Here is a 23,222-nt window from a genome sequence, read left to right on the forward strand (position 1 = left end):
GATGGGTGTTAAAGTTTCTTTCTCTTGTTGTTTTCTCTTTCCACAAGTAGGTGTGCCATCCTTTGGCTAGATCTTCCCCTTCCAAAGCGAGTAATCTGTCGTTTTTTAATGTTGCCCACTCCCGAATATGTGCTAGTGACGCAGCTTCGTAATAGAGCAGTAGATCAGGTAATCCCAAGCCTCCCCTTTCGGGTTCATCACTGAGATTTCTGAATTTAATTCTGGCCCTCTTGTTTTGCCAGATGAATCTGTTCAGTTCCTTCTGCCAGTTTGTTATTGTTTTAACCGATTTGATCACTGGGATCATTCGAAAAAGGTATAGCATTTCTGCTAAGATGTTCATTTTTGCCACCGCGATTCTGCCTAGGAGGGTCCAGTCTCGACCAGTATTTCATTTTTTCTTTCATAGATTTCCATTTGCTGTCATAGTTATTTTTTATTAGCTGGGCATTGCTGGTAGTTATTTGTATCCCCAGATATTTAACTTTCGATGCGATTTCGACCCCCGACCTTTTTCTTAGCTCTTCTTTCCTCCCCCTTGTCATGTTTTTAATCAGGAATTTGGTTTTATCTTTATTTATCTTCAGTCCTGTTACTTCGCCGAAGCCGGAGAATTCAGCCCACCATTTCTCCCATTGGCTCAGGGGATCCTCTATGATGCACATCACATCGTCAGCGAATGCTGCCACCTTATAATTATGTGATTTTACTTTTAGACCTTTAATTTCTTTGTTATTTCGGATACTGTCGAGCATAACTTCTAGGGTCAGGATATATATTAGTGGGGACAGTGGGCAGCCCTGTCTGGTTCCCCTGCTTATATTTATTGGTTTTGCTATCTGCCCATTCACAATGATACATGCTGTCTGTTGCGAGTAGATTGCCTTGATCGCATTTATAAGCTGAAAACCCGCATCCATTTCCTTCAGTAATTCTGTTATGAATCCCCAATTGACCCTATCGAATGCTTTTTCTGCATCCAGAAAAAGGAGTCCTGCTTCTTTTTGATTGTGTCTGTTATAGTATTCTAGAGTGTTGAGTATCAGCCTCACGTTGTTGCTTATTTGTCGTCCTGGAAGAAAACCAGTCTGGTCTTCTTGTATTCTTGTGCTTAGCACCTTTTTAAGTCTTGCCGCTAACACACCCGCAAATATCTTATAATCTCCATTGAGTAGGGATATTGGGCGGAAGTTTTTAGTTTTGGTGTTGTCCTGCCCTTCTTTCGGAATTAATGTTATTAATGCTGTTTTCCAAGAGTCCGGCATTTTTCTCTCCTCCATTGTTCTGTTTATGACTTTGGTTAGATGTGGTGTTAGTGTATTGCAAAACGTCTTATAATATTTGTTTGTAAGTCCGTCCGGACCTGGGGATTTGTTCGTTGGGAGGCCGGCTATTGTTGACTTTATTTCCTCTTCTGTGACTTTGCTGTTTAATGTTTCCCTTTCTTCGTCCGTTAATTTTTTTATTCTCTGTTTCCCTAGATATTGAGCTATTTTTTCTTTGGGGATGTTGTCGTCCGTGTATAATTTTTTATAGAACTTGCGAAATTGATCTATTTCTATCTGCTTTGTGTAGCATTTCTCTCCCTCCTCTATTTTGAGTATTTGTTGTTTGGACTTCTTCCTTCTGATTTTCCAGGCCAGGTATTTTCCTACTTTGTTGGCGTTTTCGAATTGATTTTGTCTAAGATATTTTATTTTTTTACTTATTTCTTCTAGTTGTAGTGAGTCTGCTCTTTTCCTTAGTATCTCTAATTGTAACTTCAATTTCTTGTTGTCCGGATGTTTTTTCATTTCTCCTTCTGTTCTCTCTATTTCTCCTTCTATCTCTCGTTGCTTTTCTTTCCTGACTTTATTCTTTTTTGCTTTCTGTTGTATAAAATGCCCCCTAATGTAGGCCTTGGAGGCGTCCCAAATGGTCTTGACGTTCGTGTCTTGTTCTGTGTTGAACTGGAAGAATTCTTCAAGTATTTTCCTGTTAATTTCTTGATCTTCAGTTTCTCTTAACAGAGAGTCGTCCAGTTTCCACCTTTGTATTCCTTGTCTCTTATCTGGTTTTACCAATGTTAATTCTAATGGGGCATGATCTGAGTTGACCCTCGTATGGATATTGATTTTGGTTGTTCTTGCTATTATTAGTTCTGATCCCCATATCATGTCGATGCGAGACCATGAATTGTGGCGGTTAGAGAAAAAGGTGTAGTCCCGCACATTTGCATTATAGAATCTCCAGATGTCACTTAGCCCTAATTTATCTTTTAATGTTTTAAACTCCTTGGGAAGTTCCCCGGCGTGTTGGTTCTTTACTTTACTGGGGCTTTTTGTCTTGTCTATTTTGTTGTCTAAAACCCCATTGAAATCGCCCATTATAATTAAGTCATCATACTCCTGTTCTAGTATTTTATTATTGAGCTGTTCTACGAATTTTGTTTTTGTCCCATTAGGAGCGTAGATGTTGCACAACAGTATTTTCCTGTCTCCAAATTCAATGATAATGCCTAGGATTCTTCCATCCTGGTCTTTAAAGACCTGTCTTGATGGTATTCTCTCATTTATGTACGTTACTACCCCCCTCTTCTTTTCACCACCCGATGAATAATATGTTTTCCCCAGTTTCTTTTGGGTTAGATAAGATACATGTTTGTGACATATATGCGTTTCCTGGAGCGACATAATATCAAAATGTCCCTTCATAAGTTGGTGCCAAATTTTATTTCTTTTATTGGGGTTATTCATACCATTTACATTTACAGAATATATTTTAATTTTTTGAGCCATTGTTGCAGTTATTGTCTTTCTGGCTTCCCTCTTTTCTGTAAGGATTGGATGCCATAGATCAGGGGTCCCCAAACTACGGCCCGCGGGCTGGATCCGGCCCCCAAGGGCATTTATCCGGCCCGCGGGGAGGGTGAGATGAGGGCAAAGGGGGAGGGAGGCGGAGGGCGAAGGGGGAGGGAGGCGGCGGGCAAAGCCCGCCATCTCTGTGGGCCCAGCTCCTTTACCCAGCCTCCTGGATGCTGCCTCGCTGCATCCAGGAGGCTGGGGAACAGGAGGGAGGCGGCCAGTAAAGGGGCTTGGGCCGCTTTGCTGGCCGTCTCCGTGGGCCCAGCTCCTTTCCCCAGCCTCCTGGATGCTGCCTCGCTGCATCCAGGAGGCTGGGGAACGGGAGGTAGGCGGCCAGCAAAGGGGCTTGGGCCGCTTTGCTGGCCGTCTCCGTGGGCCCAAATGTTGTCCCCTGAGCTTAATTCCAGTCATGTCTGACTGGGGGATGGTGCTCATCTCCATTTCTAAGCAGAAGAGCCAGTGTTCTCCCTAGTCACCTCCAAGGTCATATGGCCGGCATGACTGCATGGAGCGCCGTTACCTTCCCTCCGGAGCGGTATCTATTGATCTACTCACATTTGCATGTTTTCAAACTGCTAGGTTTATATTTATTATAAACTGCTAAGTTTATATTTGTTTAAATTGTTCTTCATTTTAATTATTGTATTATTTAAAGTGTTTTTTGCATTACAAATAAGATATGTGCAGCATGCATAGGAATTAATTCATTATTATTTTTTTCAAATTATAATCCGGCCCTCCAACAGTTTGAGGGACTGTGACCCGGCCCTCTGTTCAAAAAGTTTGAGGACCCCTGCCATAGATCATTCCCAAAAAAGCTCAAATCAAGTTCTTTTCCTGGTGCCACAGCTTTTGTTAGAGGACCTTTAACTTTATATATGTGTGCATGTGAAATGTATTTCATTTGGTACCAGTGCCACAAACCACAATAGATAAAAAGTTGCAACATGACAAACGAACCAGACAACAAGAGAAACATTGCAGGGTCATTTCTCTCAATTCAGATCATTACCAATCCTTTTCTCTTTCATATCTTATTCCTTCTCAAGATCTCATTCTCATTACAAATCTACCTCTTTCAACAGATTTTTCTCAAAAGATGTGTAACTTGACTTGTTATTTCTGTATTTGCATTGTTGTTGTTGTTCATTCGTTCAGTCGTCTCCGACTCTTCGTGACCTCATGGACTAGCCCACGCCAGAGCTCCCTGTCGGCCGTCACCACCCCCAGCTCCTTCAAGGTCAGTCCAGTCACTTCAAGGATGCCATCCATCCATCTTGCCCTTGGTCGGCCCCTCTTCCTTTTGCCTTCCACTTTCCCCAGCATAATTGTCTTCTCTAGGCTTTGCTGTCTCCTCATGATGTGGCCAAAGTACTTCAACTTTGTCTCTAGTATCCTTCCCTCCAGTGAGCAGCCGGGCTTTATTTCCTGGAGGATGGACTGGTTGGATCTTCTCGCAGTCCAAGGCACTCTCAGCACTTTCCTCCAACACCACAGCTCAAAAGCATCGATCTTCCTTCGCTCACTGAATAAATGGAGGCTTAATGCCCCAAAGTTGTCCTCCATCCTTAATACTCTAATCGATTTACCATTTCATGTTAACTTTCCATTAAACCAACATACTCCAACATACCACTGGATGCTGTCAGATGCAGCTTGGGGATTCATGTTATTCATTATGAATGTGGGCAGGGGCGGCGACAACCCATTATGCAAAGTAAGCATTCGCAGTATAGTTGATTTTGCCCAGGGGTGCTCTTGAGGCACTCTTGGGGGAAAATAGACCTTGACATATGTGAGTTGTAGTTACTGGGCCCCCGGTGGTGCAGTGGGTTAAAGCCCTGTGCCGGCAGGACTGAAGACCAACAGGTCGCAGGTTCGAATCCGGGGAGAGGTGGATGAGCTCCCTCTATCAGCTCCAGCTCCTCATGCGGGGACATGAGAGAAGCCTCCCACAAGGATGATAAAAACATCAAATCATCCAGGCGTCCCCTGGGCAACGTCCTTGCAAACGGCTAATTCTCTCACAGCAGGAGTCACTCCTGACACAACAACAACAAAAAAAACTGGGATGTATAGTTCACCTACAATCAAAGAGCATTCTGAACTCCACCAATGATGGAATTGAACCAAATATGGCACACCGAACTCCCACGACGAACAGGAAATATATATCAGTGATTGGTTGGGCCCGGGGGGGGGGGGGGCAAATACTGTTTGCTTACTGTTGAAAATTACCTAGGGCCGCCTCTGAATATGGGCCTATCTCAATTGGTTTCTGAACCTACACCCTCAGCAGGGCATACCCTTGATGTGGATTTCAGGTTGGAATTTCCGAATCTGTGAACGGAGGTGAGCAATACCTCCATGTTGTCAAAGACAGATCATTTTCTGATCTAAACTCGTTTCGTTTTTAGGGGGTCCATTGCGTTTTGTTTTTTAAAATAATTCCGAATTTTTCTTTAAAATTTTTTCGTTATTTACGAAATTTCGTAAATTTCGAATTAATTCGTTAATGGTGGATGCAATTGCACAATACGCTAAAAAATCCTCCAAATGGGACAGGGGGAACTTCTGAAGCTTCCCTCTCCCTCTGTTGTTGACTGTTGGTGTGATAATTTATTTTTTATCACTGATAAAACAAACAACAACTATAAAACTTGCACCAGACATACGGAAATAATAACGAAACAATTTCGAAACGATTTCGAACCAATTACGAAACAATTACGAAATAAATTGAAAAACTCGTTTTGATTTTTAGTTGCTCCTGCATGGCTCAATATCGGATCGTAAGCTAATTTAAATACGAATCAATAACGAATTACGAAATTAACGAACGAAACCGCCCAGCCCTATCTGCTAGGGTTTTTGTTACAGAGCCCCCAACTGATATCTTTATCTACAGATGTATATCATAGTGTCCTTTATATCAATAGTGTCCCTTATATCAATAGTGTATGATATACAGATGTATATCATAGTGTCCCTTATATCAGTATAAGTAGCTAGTATCATAGCTACTTATCCCTGCTAAGGCTAACAGATTCTTTGAGACTCCAGGAGGTTTTAGAGTAGGCCTGCATACCTGTTGTCCTCCACATGTTTGGGACTCCAACTGCAGAAGCCCTGGTTAGTTTTTCCAATAGTCAGGAATTCTGGAAGTTGAAGTTCAAAGTTCCTGGAGGAAAGTGAGCAGTAATGGTGACCCACTCCCCACTCTGACCTGGCTGGCATTGTGACACCCCCCCTGCCAGCTGACATTTAAGATGCCTGACTGACTAGCCCAGGGGTCCTCAAACTAAGGCCCGGGGGCCAGATGTGGCCCTCCAAGGTCATTTACCCGGCCCTCGCTCAGGGTCAACCTAAGTATGAAACTACTTGAATGCACACAATAACAACAATCATATCTCATCAGCCAAAAGTAGGTCTACATTTTCCATTGAAATACTAATCTATACACATAATAAAAGTGAAAGTCTGTATGTGTGTATGTGGCATAGGTGTCTGTTCACACAGACAGCCTTTGGCCTCAACAAATAGGCTATTGTTCCCAGTGCTGAGAAGACAGCAAGCCACTGTCGAAGAACATTGCAGGTTATAGCGAGCACATCCCAGTGTTCCTTTCTCTCTTCATTTGCATGACCCCACCCACTGCTTCTCCCTTATCCCTTTCCAACCCTTTCCTATGGCACACAGCAAACAGAGGCATTGATCTGCAACTGATCATACTGGAGACGTTTGGAGAGAAATCACCATGATTTATAGTTGTAGGGACTGGGATGCATAGTTTACCTGCAATCTAAGAGCACTCTGAACTGCACCAACAATACACCTGGAACTCACTTCGCACACAGACCCACCATGGGCAATTGTCCATACTTGCAGAGTTTAGGGGTGATTACCCTGGGAGTTGTAGTTCACCCTTATCCAAAGAACAGTGAACCCAGCCAACAATGGATCTGGGCCAAACTTACCACACAGAACCAACATGGCCAATTGTGCATACTGGCTGGGCTTGGGGGTGATTGCCCTGGGGATCTGGGAGTTGTAGTTCACCCTTATCTAAATATCACTGAACCCAGCTGCTGTCAGATCTGGACTAAACTTGACACACAGACCCAACATGGCCAACTTTAAGTAATGGCAGGGTTTGGGAAGGACTGACCCACGATTCTGGAAATTGTAGTTCACCCACAACCTTATGCATTTTCTAATGGGACCATTCATTTTTTTAAAAAACCCAAAAAAGTAAGACTGTTTTTCCCTAAGAAATAGCATTACACATCACCAAACTGATATTACCAAACTTCACAAAACAAACAATGCCTTTCTCAAATAACCCGGGCAGCGCCGGGTCCCCAAGCTAGTATGTTTATATTTGTCAAAATTGTTCTTAATTTTAATTATTGTATTGTTTTAAAATGTTTTTGCACTATAAATAAGATATGTGCAGTGTGCATAGGAATTCATTCATGTTTTTTTTTTTTCGAATTATAATCCGGCCCGCCAACACTTTGAGGGACTGTGACCTGGCCCTCTGTTTAAAAAGTTTATGGACCCCTGGACTAGCCTTTGTGGGAGTCAGGAGATCAAGAGAGGATGAGGGAGAAGTTGTAGTGTAGGATTGAGAGAGAGTAAGTGAGGTGAAGCAAGTGAGTGGAACCATATTAGAAATAGGAATTAGAAAATATATAAGAAAGCACAAAGGAATATGTATGCATGAACTTCACTTGGTAAAATATGCTCTTCCTAAAAAGTTGAAAGGGGCCCCCAGTGGCGCAGTGGGTTAAAGCACTGAGCTGCTGAGCTTGTTGACCGAAAGGTCGCAGGTTCGATTCCAGGGAGCGGCGTGAGCTTCCGCTGTCAGCCCTAGCTTCTGCCAACCTAGCAGTTCGAAAACATGCAAATGTGAGTAGATCAATAGGGAAGGTAACTGCGCTCCATGCGGTCATGCTGGCCACATGACCTTGGAGGTGTCTATGGACAACGCTGGCTCTTCGGCTTAGAAATGGAGATGAGCACCACACCCCAGAGTCAGACATGACTGGACTTAATGTCAGGGGACTACCTTTACCTTTACTAAAAGTTGAAAATTAGATGCCACAAAGAAGCCAGGATCTATTAAAGCAGGGGTCCTCAAACTAAGGCCCCAGGGCCGAATACGGTCCTCCAAGGTCATTTATTCGGCCCTTGCTCAGGGTCAACCTAAGTGTGAAATGACTTGAAAGCACACAACAGCAACAAGAACAACAATCCTATCTCATCAGCCAAAAGCAGATCCACACTTCCCATTGAAATACTAATAAGTTTATATTGGTTAAAATTGTTCTTCATTTTAATGTACTGTCGAAGGCTTGTAGGTTTTTGGGCTATATGGCCATGTTCTAGAAGCATTATCTCCTGACGTTTCACCTGCATCTATGGCAGATATGCTTACAACCCAGTTCTTCATTTTAATTATTGTATTGTTTTAAAGTGGTTTTTGCACTACAAATAAGATATGTGCAGTGTGCATATGAATTCATTTGTGCTTTTTCTAAATTATAATCTGGCCCTCCAACAGTTTGAGGGACTGTAACCTGGCCCTCTCTTTAAAAAGTTTGTGGATCCCTGCGCTTATTTATTTATCGTGTCATCAGCAACCATTGTATTACAATTCTAACAGAGCAAAACAAACACAGAGATTAAAAAGAAAAAGAAAGAAAGAAAGAAAGAAAGAAAGAAAAAAAACCACACAGATTTTGTAAATTTGGTATTTGGTTAAATGTCCTTTGACCAGTATCTGGCCACTTGGAGTGCCTCTGGGGTTGCCGCAAGGAGGTCCTCCATCGTGCATGTGGCAGGGCTCAGGTTGCATTGCAGCAGGTGGTCTGTAGTTTGCTCTTCTCCACACCCGCATGCCAAGGATTCCACCCTGTAGCCCCATTTCTTAAGATTGGCTCTGCATCTCGTGGTGCCAGAGCGCAATCTGTTCACCGTCTTCCAAGTTTCCCAGTCTTCTGAGTGCCCAGGGGGGAGTCTCTCATCTGGTATCATCCATGAATTGAGGTGCTGGGTTTGGGCCTGCCACTTTTGGACTCTCGCTTGCTGGGGTGTTCCGGTGAGTGTCTCTGTAGATCTAAGAAAACTATGTCTTGATTTAAGTCGTTGAGGTGCTGGCTGATACCCAAACAGGGGATGAGCTGGAGATGTCTCTGCCTTGGTCCTTTCACTATTGGCTGCTACTTCCCGGCGGATGTCAGGTGGTGCAATACCGGCTAAGCAGTGTAATTTCTCCAGTGGTGTGGGGCGCAGACACCCCGTGATAATGCGGCATGTCTCATTAAGAGCCACATCCACTGTTTTAGTGTGATGAGATGTGTTCCACACTGGGCATGCATACTCAGCAGCAGAGTAGCATAGCGCAAGGGCAGATGTATCTCTGCGCTAAACGGTAGAAATACCTCTGGTTTAAGTTGTAAGTAATGTCATGTTGTGCACCTACTCATCAAAGGCGCAGCGGAAGAGCCAGGTTTTAAGGTTCTTTTTTTTTAATAATAATATTTTTATTGGTTTTTTTGTTTTACAAAAATTGCAGTTAAAAAAAAGGGGGACATGGGGGAAGAGTGGTGGGATAAATTGGGGAGGGGGGAAGGAGGGGTGGGGTGAGGGAAGGAGGGGGGGATGGAAATAGGAAAGGGGTGAGTACTTCCAGGATCTTCCAGGGTGGCATATCTTTCATACAGTTTTACAATAGTGTACATTTTTGTTAATCTATTGTTGTTGTTGTTCATTCGTTCAGTCGTCTCCGACTCTTCGTGACCTCATGGACCATCCCACGCCAGAGCTCCCTGTCGGCCGTTACCACCCTCAGCTCCTTCAAGGTCAGTCCAGTCACTTCAAGGATGCCATCCATCCATCTTGCCCTTGGTCGGCCCCTCTTCCTTTTGCCTTCCACTTTCCCCAGCATCATTGTCTTCTCTAGGCTTTCCTGTCTCCTCATGATGTGGCCAAAGTACTTCAACTTTGTCTCTAGTATCTTTCCCTCCAGTGAGCAGCCGGGCTTTATTTCCTGGAGGATGGACTGGTTGGATCTTCTCGCTACATAGTGTATATTTCGTATTCGACTTCTATTCTTGGACATATAGCCCTGTACACCTTCATATACCTCTTGCTTGATTCAGTAATTTTTCTTTTTTCCTTTATTTAGTTTCTGAATTCCTTTTATAGGTCCATTATGTATATCTTCTCATTTTCCTCTCTTATAAATTCCAGCACCACGCTCCAGTCTGTCGTCTTGGGTTTTATGTAGTTTTGAGAAATTTTTTGTGTGAGTATGTCCATATTGATTAAATCCATTATTTTTGTTGTCCATTGTTCAACTGTCACTCCTTTCCACCTGCTACTAAGGAGGCTGTCGAGGTCCTGAACCGGTGCCTGGCCGCTGTAATGGTCTGGATGAGGGCGAACAAACTGAAATTAAATCCAGACAAGACAGAGGTACTCCTGGTCAGTCACAAGGCCGAGCAGGGTATAGGGTTACAGCCTGTGCTGGATGGGGTCGCACTCCCCTTGAAGGCGCAGGTTCGCAGCTTGGGTGTGATCCTGGACTCATCGTTGAGCCTGGATCCCCAGGTTTCAGCGGTGACCAGGGGAGCATTTGCACAGCTTAGGCTCGTGCGCCAGCTGCGCCCGTACCTTGGGAAGTCTGACTTGGCCACGGTGGTACACGCTCTGGTCACAACCCGCCTTGACTACTGCAACGCTCTCTACGTGGGGCTGCCCTTGAAGACAGCCCGGAAGCTTCAGCTAGTCCAGCGTGCGGCAGCCATGTTACTAACAGGAGCAGGACGCAGGGAGCATACAACGCCCTTGTTGTTCCAGCTCCACTGGCTGCCGATCTGCTACCGGGCCCAATTTAAGGTGCTGGTGTTATCCTACAAAGCCCTAAACGGTTCCGGCCCAAAATACCTTTCGGACCGCATCTCGGCCTATGAGCCTACGAGGACCTTGAGATCGTCTGGGGAGGCCCTTCTCTCGATCCCGCCTGCCTCACAGGCACGTCTGGCGGGGACGAGAGAGAGGGCCTTCTTGGTGGTGGCCCCCCGGCTGTGGAACAACCTCCCTGTTGACATCAGACAGGCGCCCTCCCTTATGTCCTTCCGTAAGAGCCTGAAGACATGGCTATTCGAGAAGGCATTTAATTAAGTGCTACAGTAACTGGAAATGACAACTGGAACGGAATATGACTACGAGACTGATTATGATTCTACTATAAGACGAAGCGGATTATTTTAGTGTAATTAGATGTTTGTGTAGTAGTGATATGTTGGTTTCTGTCATGTTGGCTCATTGTAAATTGTCTTTTATATGTTGTACACCGCCGCGAGTCGCCCCAGGGCTGAGAGCGGCGGTTAATAAATGCAGCAATAAATAAATAAATAAATAAACTGTCGGTACCTCTTTGGATTTCCATCTTTTTGCTAGGGTCATTCTCGCGGCAGCTATTAAGTGAAAGAAGATCTTATCTTCGTTCTTATCTAATTAGCTCCAATTAGTCCAACGGTCGGCAGCCATGATACTAACTGGAGCGGAGCGCAGGGAGCACACAACTCCTCTGCTGCACCAGCTCCACTGGCTGCCAATTTGCTACCGGGCTCAATTCAAAGTGCTGGCGTTGGCCTTTAAAGCCCTAAACGGTTCTGGCCCAACCTACCTATCCGAACGTATCTTGGCCTATCAGCCCACCAGGACCCTAAGATCTTCTGGGGAGGCCTTGCTCTCTATCCCGCCTACTTCACAGGTGCGGCTGGCGGGGACGAGAGACAGGGCCTTTTCTGTGGTGGCCCCTCGGCTCTGGAACGCCCTTCCCATGGAGGTAAGATCAGCCTCCTCGCTGATGGTATTCCGAAGAAGACTAAAAACGTGGATGTTCAAGCAGGCATTTGGCTAATTCGGTGCAATGAATGTGTTGATTACGGATTGGTAATATGGATGATGCAATTGGACCACGATTTTAGTTAGGAGATGTATTGGATTGTGATTTCGTGTAATATTGTGTATTATGTTTTTTATGGTTTTAATTGTATACTGTGCACTGTATATTTTGTTGTAAACCGCGTTGAGTCGCCAATTAGGCTGAGAAACGGCGGTATACAAGGACAGTAAATAAATAAATAAATAAATAAATAAATAAATAAATTGGATGGCCTAAGTCTCTTGCCCAGCTTATCATATTAGTTTTTATTAAATCTGTTTCCGTGGCCCATAGTAGGAGTTGGTTGTAGATTTTTCTTATGATTTTTGTTTCGGTATCTAGTATTTTATCCCAAAAGGTTTTCTTTGTTTCGAAGCCTTTTTTTCTGTCTATTTTGTAATTTTCCTTGATCTGATGATATTGAAACCAAGAGATGGTGCTGTCTATTGAGGCTAGTTCTTCCTGTGACTTAAGCTCTATTTCTTGTCCTTTGATTTTAAATAGTTGGTTGTACGTTAGCCATATACTTCTTGGTACTTCTCTTTTATGGTAGGCCTCATTGGGTTCTTTTTGAACCTTTCTAGTGAAGGGGCTTTCCTGATCTCTCCAGGTAATAAGTTCCAAAGTCGGGGAGCCACAGAGGAGAAGGCTCTTTCCCTTGTGCCCACAAGATGAGCTTGTGAGATTGGTAGGTGTGAAAGGAGGACCTCCCCGAAGATCGAAGGGCCCGGGTTGGTACGTGGAGAGAGATACCTTCAAGCTGACTGTCAATTTACTCCAACTTCATGACTTTCATACAGTTTTATTTTTACATCAAGGTGGTATGTTTTTGCCTTCCTCTATCATTTATAGAGGAGCCCCCGGTGGTGCAGTGGGTTAAAACACTGAGCTGCTGAGCTTGTTGATCGAAAGGTCGCAGGTTCGATTCCGGGGAGCGGCGTGAGCTTCCGCTGTCAGCCCTAGCTTCTGCCAACCTAGCAGTTCTGATGAGGAGATATTGGAAAAATTGATATTTATTGATTGATTTATGCATAAAAATCATATGTACTTTAAATGTATAGGAAAATCTAGTTCCCTCTGTGTAGCTGACAGGCAAGCAAGCGGCTTGTCTCCAAAAGGGGCTGAAGAGGAAGGGGGGCATGCATTCCAGAAGAGAGATAAGACACAGGCTGGTACATCTAGGCTCTAAGTAAGAAGCCTCTTGACAAGTCAGAGGGCCCCTTTGATGGATGACTGTAAGCACAGCCAAGAGGGAGGAGGGACACAGACATGCTTGCTCTCCAGCTAGACACACAGACATGCTTTTTGCATGTTGGAGGTTGGAACCTGATATTCTTATGATGCCAGGATGACGTAGGGATGATGATGATTGTATGAAGATGTATGTTCTTTGTTTCATTCCGATTGGAGACTATAAAAGGGCAGTCCGCACCTTGATCGGGGCTCTGGTTTTACTTTTGGGACATGAGTCCATACCAGAGTCGCCAGCTGGAAATAAAGTCGTTCTTTTCTGATCTCCAGAAAGGATGTCTCTTGGTAATTATCTCTCCTTTCCTCAAAACCTGTTTCCCTGCCATTTCAGTTCGAAAACATGCAAATGTGAGTAGATCAATAGGTACCGCTCCGGCTGGAAGGTAACGGCGCTCCATGTAGTCATGCCGGCCATATGACCTTGGAGGTGTCTACGGACAACGCTGGCTCTTCGGCTTATAAATGGAGATGAGCACCACACCCCAGAGTCAGACATGACTGGACTTAATGTCAGGGGACTACCTTTACCTTTACCTTTTATCATTTATAGACTGTGTCAACTATTTATTTCCCTGCAAAATACACATAGAATAGTCTGCTGCCCTCTACTGTAAATTTCTCTTCTCTTCAGAAAACGGTAGAGTTTCTCTTCTCCAGGATTACATTCCAATGATGTGAATTTTGGAGATAGGGCCATTTTGCCTCCTCCCTGTGCCCTTTTCCTTTCTGCCCATTTCCTTTTCCTTTTTGACCTCCCTGCATTCTCTCCTTGTTTTGCCAAGCCAGCAAATGGTCTAGCACGAAACCTCTGCATCATCTTGTGTGGGAGGCAAGAAAATCCGTGGGCAGCAGGTGCCTCAAGCCCGGCATCTTAGCTTCCCGCTCCATCTTCACTGCAGCTCTCGCTAGGCGACAGAGCGAGACAAGAGAACAAGGCACAAGGCGAGCGATTCTGGCTGGGCATCTGGCCAAGAGGCTTCTTCTGTCTTTGCCTGCTGGATGAGCATGTTTTGAAAAGATCAGTCTGTGGAAGGAGGTGGAGGATGGGGTGGGGGAGCAGCTTTCCCCTTCCTTCACACTCCATCCTGCAAAAGAAGAGAGCCAGTCTCAGGAAAGGAAGGAAAAAGGGGAAAAGGGTTGCTTCTCTCCCTTCCACGACACCATCTAGAGCTGTGTAGAGATCGCAGACGAAGGGATGCCAGCCACCATCATCTCCAAAAGAAATCAAAGAAAAGAGTACATGCTCCATCTCGTAATATTCAGAAGTGGAGGAATGCCGAAATCTTCCACACCAAGCAGCTGAAAAAGAACAGACTTTTTCATACTGTCAAAGGAAGCTGGATTCTAGTGTCTTAGGGGAAAGCAATCTGGATTTCCCTTCCCATCTCTGGAAAACGAGAGACTAAGTATTCCTAAGACAAGCAAAGGAGGGTTGTATGCCCTGCGAAAAAGACGTGGATCATGTTGCCAGCCCGGGAAGCAGCAGCGCTCTACCAGACGGATTTTGTGCGCAATGCCAGGGCGGTGGGTGCCCTCTGGGCTGGCTGTACCCTCTGTTTTGGCATCCTTGAGGTTGTGGTGCTGATCCAGCCAGCATGGGTGCAGACAGCATCCCTCACCTACGAGTTGCCCCCTTCGGGGATCCTTTCTGACCCCAGTGTGAGTGCCATTGGATCTTTCGGCCTCTACCAAGTCTGCACAGAGCGAGACAACGTCCTTCAGTGTGAGGGGTCTCTGGTCACCCTGACGCCCATCCCATCCTTCAAAGCAGCTGCCGTCTTTGTCCTGATGGCCCTGGTGCTGGTGATGGGCAGTGTAGCTTCCTTGGGTCTCTTCTGGTTCTGCAGCCCTGGGACTGTCTACAAGGTGGCTGCCTGGCAGCAGCTCTCAGCAGGTGAGAGAGGACAAGACTCTTCATGGGGAGCAAAGGGTGATGTCCATAATAAAGGTGGATGCAGGTGAGAGGAGGAAAGCCTGGGCTAGCTAAAAACATAGAGAAGCAAAGAACCGATGTGGGCTAAGGGAGCAATGATCAAGTCTTGCAAAACCAACTGAGTATGGTATGCGCTGGTATCATGTTGAAATGGCAGGCCACAAAGCTGTTCAACATGTGCACCTGTTACAGGTAGAAATAGATTTGATTCTGGACAAACTGGACACTCCCGCTCTGATATCTTGATTATCTTACACTTGCTCCATTGTCCTCTATTATTTATTTATTTATTATTTTATTTATTATTTTATTTTATTTTATTTTATTAACCATACTAGCCGTCCTCTGCCATGCGTTGCTGTGGCCCACATGGGGGTTCAGTGTGGGAGGTTTGGCCCAATTCTATCATTGGTGGTGTTCAGAATGCTCTGTGATTGTAGGTGAACTATAAATCCCAGTAACTACAACTCCCAAGTGTCAAGATTCTATTTCCCCCAAACTCCACCAGTGTTCACATTTGGGCATATTAAGTATTCTTGTAGAGTTTGGTCCAGATCCATCATTGTTTGAGTCCACAGTGATCTTTGGATGTAGGTGAACTACAACTCCACAACCAAAGGACACTGCCCACCAAACCCTTCCAGTATTTTCTGTTGGTCATGGGAGAACTGTGTGCCAAGTTTGGATCAATTCCACCATTGGTGGGGTTCAGAATGCTCTGTGATTATAGGTGAACTATAAATCCCAGCAACTACAATTCCCAAATGTCAAGATTCTATTTCCCCCAAACTCCACCAGTGTTCACATTTGGGCATATTGAGTATTTGTGTAGAGTTTGTTCCAGATGCATCATTGTTTGAGTCCACAGTGATCTTTGGATGTAGGTGAACTACAACTCCAAAACCAAAGGACACTGCCCACCAAACCCTTCCAGTATTTTCTGTTGGTCATGGGAGAACTGTGTGCCAAGTTTGGTTCAATTCCACCATTGGTGGGGTTCAGAATGCTCTGTGATTGTAGGTGAACTATAAATCCCAGCAACTAAAACTCCCAAATGTCAAAGTTCTATTTTCTCCAAACTCCACCAGTGTTCACATTTGGGCATATTGAGTATTCGTGTAGAGTTTGGTCCAGATCCATCATTGTTTGAATCCACAGTGATCTTTGGATGTAGGTGAACTACAACTCCAAAACCAAAGGACACTGCCCACCAAACCCTTCAAGTATTTTCTGTTGGTCATGGGAGAACTGTGTGCTGAGTTTGGTTCAATTCCATCGTCGATGGGGTTCAGAATGCTCTTTGATTGTAGGTGAACTACAAATCCCAGCAACTACAACTCCCAAATAACAAAATCATTTTTTTTTTTAGTGGGGAACATACCTTGGGTTGTTAGGTGTATCGTGCCCAAATTTGGTGCCAATTGCCCCAGTGGTTTTTGAGTTCTGTGGATACCACAAACGAACATTACATTTTTATTTATATAGATTTATATACCGCCTTTCACAGCCCGAAGGCGACTCGGGGCGGTTTACAAATGGCACAATTCGATGCCTACAATAACAAAGAACAATTAAAACATTTAGCATAAATAACATTTGATAAAATAAAACTGATAAAGGTATAAATCCACAGCATCTCATTACTAAAATAATTACCCAATCACATTGTCCAGTGTCTGTGGGAAACTTGGCCTTCAATATCAGAGAGCATGCAGTGGAGAGCAAACTTCCTTGAAGACTTTGGGAAGTGGGGATAGAAAACTCTCCTTCCACTCAAATCCCACCCAGAAGCAATAACGGATATTCTGCTAATATTTCATAGCCTTTCGTATTTCTGTAATGCGTAAGAATTGTCTCAAAACTGCATACACGACCCATACAATTAATCTTCAAACTAACCTATTAAGCTAGACACATGTAACATCTGACATCTCATTAATTTCTCTAGGCTATTTATTTATCTATCTATCATGTCAGGAGCACACCAGACAGTTGTATTGCATTTTTAACAAACAAACAAGCAAACAAACAAACAAAACACAAAGTTTGCAAGCTTGGTAGTTGATTAAATGCCCTTTGACCAGTAGCTGGCCACTTGGAGTGCCTCTGGTGTTGCTGCAAGAAGGTCCTCCATTGTGCATGTGGCAGGGCTCAGGTTGCATTGCAGCAGGTGGTCAGTGGTTTGCTCTTCTCCACACTCGCATGTCGTGGGTTCCACTTTGTAGCCCCATTTCTTAAGGTTGGCTCTATATCTCGTGGTGCCAGAGCACGGTCTGTTCAGCGCCTTCCAAGTTGCCCAGTTTTCTGTGTGCCCAGGGGGGAATCTCTCATTTGGTATCAGCCATTGGTTGAGGTTCTGGGTTTGAGCCTGCCACTTTTGGACTCTCGCTTGCTGAGGTGTTCCAGCGAGTGTCTCTGTAGATCTTAGAAAACTATTTCTTAATTTAAGTCGTTGACGTGCTGGTTGATACCTAAACAGAGGATGAGCTGGCGATGTCACTGCCTTAGTCCTTTCACTATTGGTTGCTACTTCCCGGAGGATGTCAGGTGGTGCAATACCGGCTAAACAGTGTAATTTCTCCAATGGTGTAGGGCGCAGACACCACGTGATTCTCTAGATAATTTGTCTAGGTAACCAGGAGAATTTCCTGGTGCCCTGTGCCTCCTTGGCAGGAGGATGGCACTGTGGGGCTTGGAAAGTTACTTTTATGAAGAATTGAGAAGAATGATACACTGAAGCTGCCCATAATTGAGCTGAATTTGTGTCTACCTTCTCTGCAGTCATGGATGGCTTCAGCACATCTGTAAATTCATCTTTCTTAAAAGTTAACTTTCTAAATTCTAGGGCATTACGATCTTCAAGAGAGGCCCTACTCTCGGTCCCTCCACTTTCGCAGTTGTGTCTGATGGGAACGAGAGACAGAGCCTTCTCCATGGTGGCCCCCCCGGCTATGGAGCTCTCTCCCAAAAGAAGTCAGAAAGGAAGAAAGGAGAGAAAGAAAGAGGGGGGGGGGGGGAAGAAAGCAGGAAAGAGAGAAGGAGGGATGGAAGCAAAGAGCAAAGGAAGGAAGGAAAGAAAGAAAGAGGGAGTGAAGGAAGAAAGGAGAGAAAGAAGGAAAAGAAAAGCAAAGGGGGTAGGGAGGGAGGAAAGAGGAAGGGATTGTAGTCTAACATGTCTGGAAGGTGACTGGCTACCCTATTATACAACTAGTCCCATTGTGACTCAAGTGTTTTGATATCTAAACTGAAAACTATTGAGAATTTATTTATTTAGAACTTGTATATCCTGTTCTTCTCACCTCCATGGAGGGACTCAGAACAGCTAACAGCAAGAATTCAATGCAAACAAAAATAATATTGAAACAACATCCATAAAACAATAAGTTAAAATGCATATAAGATTAAACAACGTATAAAACCATTCACCAAGTTAAAAACATCGTCCAACTCAGTCCACACGTTGTAGTCAATAACTTTAGTATTTACTGCTCTCCATCGTCACTCTGCAAATGCCTGATTCCACAGCCAGGATTTCACTTGCTTCGTGAAGGTCAGGAGGAAGGGGGCAGACCTGACTTCTTTTGTGAGAGAGCTCCATAGCCGGGGGGCCACCATGGAGAAGGCTCTGTCTCTCGTTCCCACCAGACACGACTGCGAAAGTGGAGGGACCAAGATGGCTTCAGCAAGGCCGCATGAAAGTACAGCTCCCAGGACCCCATCACACTGAGTTAAAAGTGGGGCCTAACTGCATCCATTCTACTGTGTGTGCCTGAGCCACAGCCTGAACCCATGGCTAAGCCTCACTCGGTGCCAGCAGGGATTGCCAGTTTGCAATGGCTTTTCCTTCGCGTTGGGGGGGGGGGGGACATTTGCGCATGTGCTGTTATGTAGTCGTAGTTTTGGAGGGTTTTAAGTTCTTTCTGGGGTTTTTTTTTGTTTTTGTTTTTTGAGTATTTATTGTGTCATCCGCAACCAGAACATTGTATTATATTTCTAACAGAACAAAACAAACAAACAGATAAAATTAAAAAAACCACAAATTTTGCAAACTTGGTAGCTGATTAATTATTAATTATTATTATTAACTTTATTTGTACCCCGCTAGCATCTCCCGCAGGACTCGATGCGGCTTACACAGGCCGAAGCCTCAAAACACAATACAACAAAACATAACACAATAATACACAAAGCAAATCAAAACAGTTAAGCAAAATAACAACAATAACTACATCAGGACACTATTAAAACTGGTTCGGCCGGCGCAATGGGGTACAGGGGTTAAAGTGCTGAAATGGCAGGAGGAACATAGGATTAAAGGTGCGGTGTGCAGTAATATCGGTTGTGCTAAAGTGCTTCTAGGACTTGGGATGGGGGATTCCTAATCTGAGAAGGCACATCGGAACAGCCAGGTTTTTAGGTTCCTTTGACCAGTATCTGGCCACTTGGAGTGCCTCTGGTGTTGCTGCAAGAAGGTCCTCCATTGTGCATGTGGCAGGGCTCAGGTTGCATTGCAGCAGGTGGTCAGTGGTTTGCTCCTCTCCGCACTCGCATGTCGTGGATTCCACTTTGTAGCCCCATTTCTTAAGATTGGCTCTGCATCTCGTGGTGCCAGAGCGCAGTCTGGACAGCGCCTTCCAAGTCGCCCAGTTTTCTGTGTGCCCAGGAGGGAGTCTCTCATCTGGTATCACCCACGGATTGAGGTGCTGGGTTTGAGCCTGCCACTTTTGAACTCTCGCTTGCTGAGGTGTTCCAGCGAGTGTCTCTATAGATCTAAGAAAACTATTTCTTGATTTAAGTTGTTGACGTGCTGGCTGATACCCAAACAAGGGATGAGCTGGAGATGTCTCTGCCTTTTTTGAGTGAAGGACATAGATTGCTTCAGTTGGTGTCTTGTGTCCAAATTTGGGGTCAATTTGCCCAGCGGTTTTTGAGTTCTGTTAATCCCACAAACAAACATTACATTTTTATTTATATAGATGTCTGTCTCCCTCTCCCATGTCCTGTCCCCCCCCCTCTCTTCCTGTTTTTCTGCCAGCAACGTGCCAGGCCCTTGGCTGCCTGGTTTTCCCAGATGGCTGGGGAGCGCCAGAAGTGAGGGCTCTCTGTGGCCCTCGGGCGAGGAGCTACACCCTGGGTGCCTGCAGCATACACTGGGCCTTCACCCTGGCCTTGCTTGGCATTGCGGATGCCCTGGTCCTAGCCACGCTTGCTTTCGTGCTGGGAAACCGGCAGGATGCTCTGCTACCCGAAGGCTATGCACCACCCCATGAAGGGAGAGGTAAGCTATTGTGAGTATGCATGCATGTGTACACGCATACACTTCTTGACAATGAAAGGGAGTATGTATTGTCGAAGGCTTTCATTGCTGGAGCCCCCGGTGGCGCAGTGGGTTAAACCCCTGTGCCGGCAGGACTGAAGACCGACAAGTCGCAGGTTCGAATCCAGGGAGAGGCGGATGAGCTCCCTCTATCAACTCCAGCTCCTCATGCGGGGACATGAGAGAAGCCTCCCACAAGGATGATAAAACATCAAAACATCCAGACGTCCCCTGGGCAACATCCTTGCAGATGGCCAATTCCCTCACACCAGAAGCGACTTGCAGTTTCTCAAATCGCTCCTGACACAACAAAAAAAATGGCCGGAATCACTAAGTTGTTGTAGGTTTTTTGGACTATATGGCCATATTCTAGAAGCATTCTCTCCTGACGTTTCACCTGCATTTATGGCAAGCATCCTCAGAGGTTGTGAGGTCTAGGGACTAATAGAGACTTCAGCTTAGAGCAGACGCATTAAAAGCAGGACTGGCAGCAATGTTAACCGCTGCCTAGCAACGGCCAATGAGGCACAACGGCACAGAAGGAATAAGGAGAGATGGAGGCTGCATGTAATCTGAGGCAAAGGCGAGGGAGAGGAAGGCAGCAAATATGTATAACAGCTGAGAAACAAAAATTACAATAAAAGAGAAAGAGAAAAAATACTGTTGCATCCCAGATCAGGAAACGAGACCATAAGATTAAATCCACCACACTGGATTGTAGGAAAAACAATCCTTTTTTATTGATAAAAAATTGGTTGCAAAAGAAAGGCAAATGCAAAGTCAAAAAGCCACAATGGAAACACAGCAGTCAGGAAAATCTCTGAGCTTGAGCAAAATTCCAAAAACCATAATACAAAAACCAGGAACCTGTTAGCATCTCACTAACCATGTACTTGAAAACTAGAAGCCTCTGGGATTACCGGCCATGGAACACAGGAATTCTGCCAAGGCACAGCCGCAGTCCAAAACGTTGCTTGATCTAACAAGACACCCGGAAGGAGGCCCCTTAAACCAAAGAAACTATTCCTTGAAACGCCCCTTGACTTTGAAGCCTGGGCCTGTCTCTCCTGTAATCTGTTTGACCTTCGTAGAAACTGTGAATCACTCCTGTTTCTAGTTATCTGTTCCCTTTGGTCCTCATTAAAAAACCCAGGTGTGATTTCCTCTGGAGAGCTATCACGGCTGGATTCCAAAACATTTTCATCAGGCTGTTCAGTTTCACTTTCCTCGCCAGTGAACTCAGCATCAACAACAGTTTCAACACTATCAGGGAGAGATACATGTTCAGTGGCTTGCTCAGTTGGAAATACAATCAGAGAATCAGGTTCACACAGAGATTGGGGCTCAGGTTCACACAGAGCAGGCTGAACCCAAACAAATACAGGCAATCCATGTTGGAATTCAACTCCACACTGACTCTGGAACATATAATTTTCCTTCTTTAGGGGTCCCTTCCAGATCTATACTATATCTCCCTGTCTGTGAATCATATATATCCATTCATATCTATGGCTGGATGGCTCTTTGTCAGGAAGGCTTTGATTACAGTTTCTTGCCTTGGTGAAGGGAGTTGGACTGGATGGCTTTAAGTGTTTTCTGTTGGTCATGGGGGTTCTGTGTGGGAAGTTTGCCCCAATTCTGTCATTCGTGGGGTTCAGAATGCTCTCTTATTGTAGGTGAACTATAAATCCCAGTAACTATATCTCCCAAATGTCAAGGTCTATTTCCCCCAAACTCCATCTGTGTTCATATTTGGGCATATGGAATATCCGTGCCAAGTTTGGTCCAGATCCATCATTATTTGAGTCCACAGTGTTCTCGGGATGTAGGTGAACTATAACTCCCAAACTCAATGTCAATGCCCAGCAAACCCTTCCTGTGTTTTCTGTTGGTCATGGCAGTTTTGTGTGCTAAGTTTGGCCCAATTCCATCATTGGTGGAGTTCAGAATGCTCTTTGATTGTAAGTAAACTATAAATCCCAGCAACGACAACTCCCATATGACGAAATCAATATTTTGAGTGAAGGTCACTCCTTGGGTTGTTAGGTGTCTTGTGTCCAAATTTGATATCAATTCGTCCAGTGGTTTTTGACTTATGTTAATCCCACAAACAAACATTACATTTTTATTTATATAGATGGGGCACAACACCCCAAATAAACCAGTAGTTTAGTATGTTCATTTGACTGTTCTCTTTTTTCCTCCCTTAAAGGTGTTGCCTCAGCATTGAGTCCAGACTGATTGGTGAAATCCGCCTTTTCGTGGGCTTCCTTCCGAGTGGGACATTCACTTGCCAAACAAGACCCTGGTCTTGCTGTCACAATAAATATATTTTTTGTATAGTAATACTAGTGTGTGTGTGTCATTGATAAAAGTAGTTTAATATGCTTAGAAGTGAAGTTGATAGGAACTTTAGGAGGGTCTGCCCCAGAAGGAGAGACCCTGAGACCCCACCAAAGAGGGATCGCTACTTTGGCGAGCTAAGAGAAGCCTGATTTTCAGCAATTTTATTTCCTTAAAAATCCGAAAGAAATCTCACCAAAGTTGAAGAAGTGGCACTGAGGTGCTTTTATTAGCGATTCAGCTGAAAAGGATGCAATGTAGCAATCATTCGCCTACAGAGCATGTGGTTACGGGGATACGGGGGCCCCTGGAGGTTTCCATATCCGCGGTTTGGGGGAGCGCAGATTCGGCCTCCCCGGAACACCAGGAAAGCATTCCGGGCAAGCCTGCAGTCTCCCGCAGCCTGAAAAAGGTTAGTTTCATGCATTCGGATAGTTTCAGGCAAGAAAGAGACACAAAGTATCAAGCTAGAGAGTATTAAAGTTGCAATTTGATTAATCTTTATTTGGGGATTTGTTACATAGTTAGGGCTAGCAAGGAAGTGAAAGGAGAGAGAGCACACGGTTGGGAAGAATC

General features: G+C 44.7%; 1 protein-coding gene across 1 annotated transcript; it reads left to right on the top strand.

The window, feature by feature from the left end:
• The first annotated feature begins 13,684 nt into the window (after positions 1-13,684).
• On the top strand, positions 13,685-22,649 carry LOC132765477 (LHFPL tetraspan subfamily member 3 protein-like). Its single transcript, XM_060759759.2, has 3 exons — positions 13,685-14,947; positions 20,022-20,264; positions 22,516-22,649. The coding sequence occupies exons 1-3, from the start codon at positions 14,515-14,517 to the stop codon at positions 22,542-22,544; spliced, it is 705 nt and encodes a 234-aa protein (XP_060615742.1). The 5' UTR covers positions 13,685-14,514; the 3' UTR covers positions 22,545-22,649.
• The last annotated feature ends 573 nt before the right edge of the window (positions 22,650-23,222 follow it).

Source organism: Anolis sagrei, chromosome 2 (assembly GCF_037176765.1).
Source record: "Anolis sagrei isolate rAnoSag1 chromosome 2, rAnoSag1.mat, whole genome shotgun sequence".
Classification (NCBI taxonomy): Eukaryota; Metazoa; Chordata; class Lepidosauria; order Squamata; family Dactyloidae; genus Anolis; species Anolis sagrei.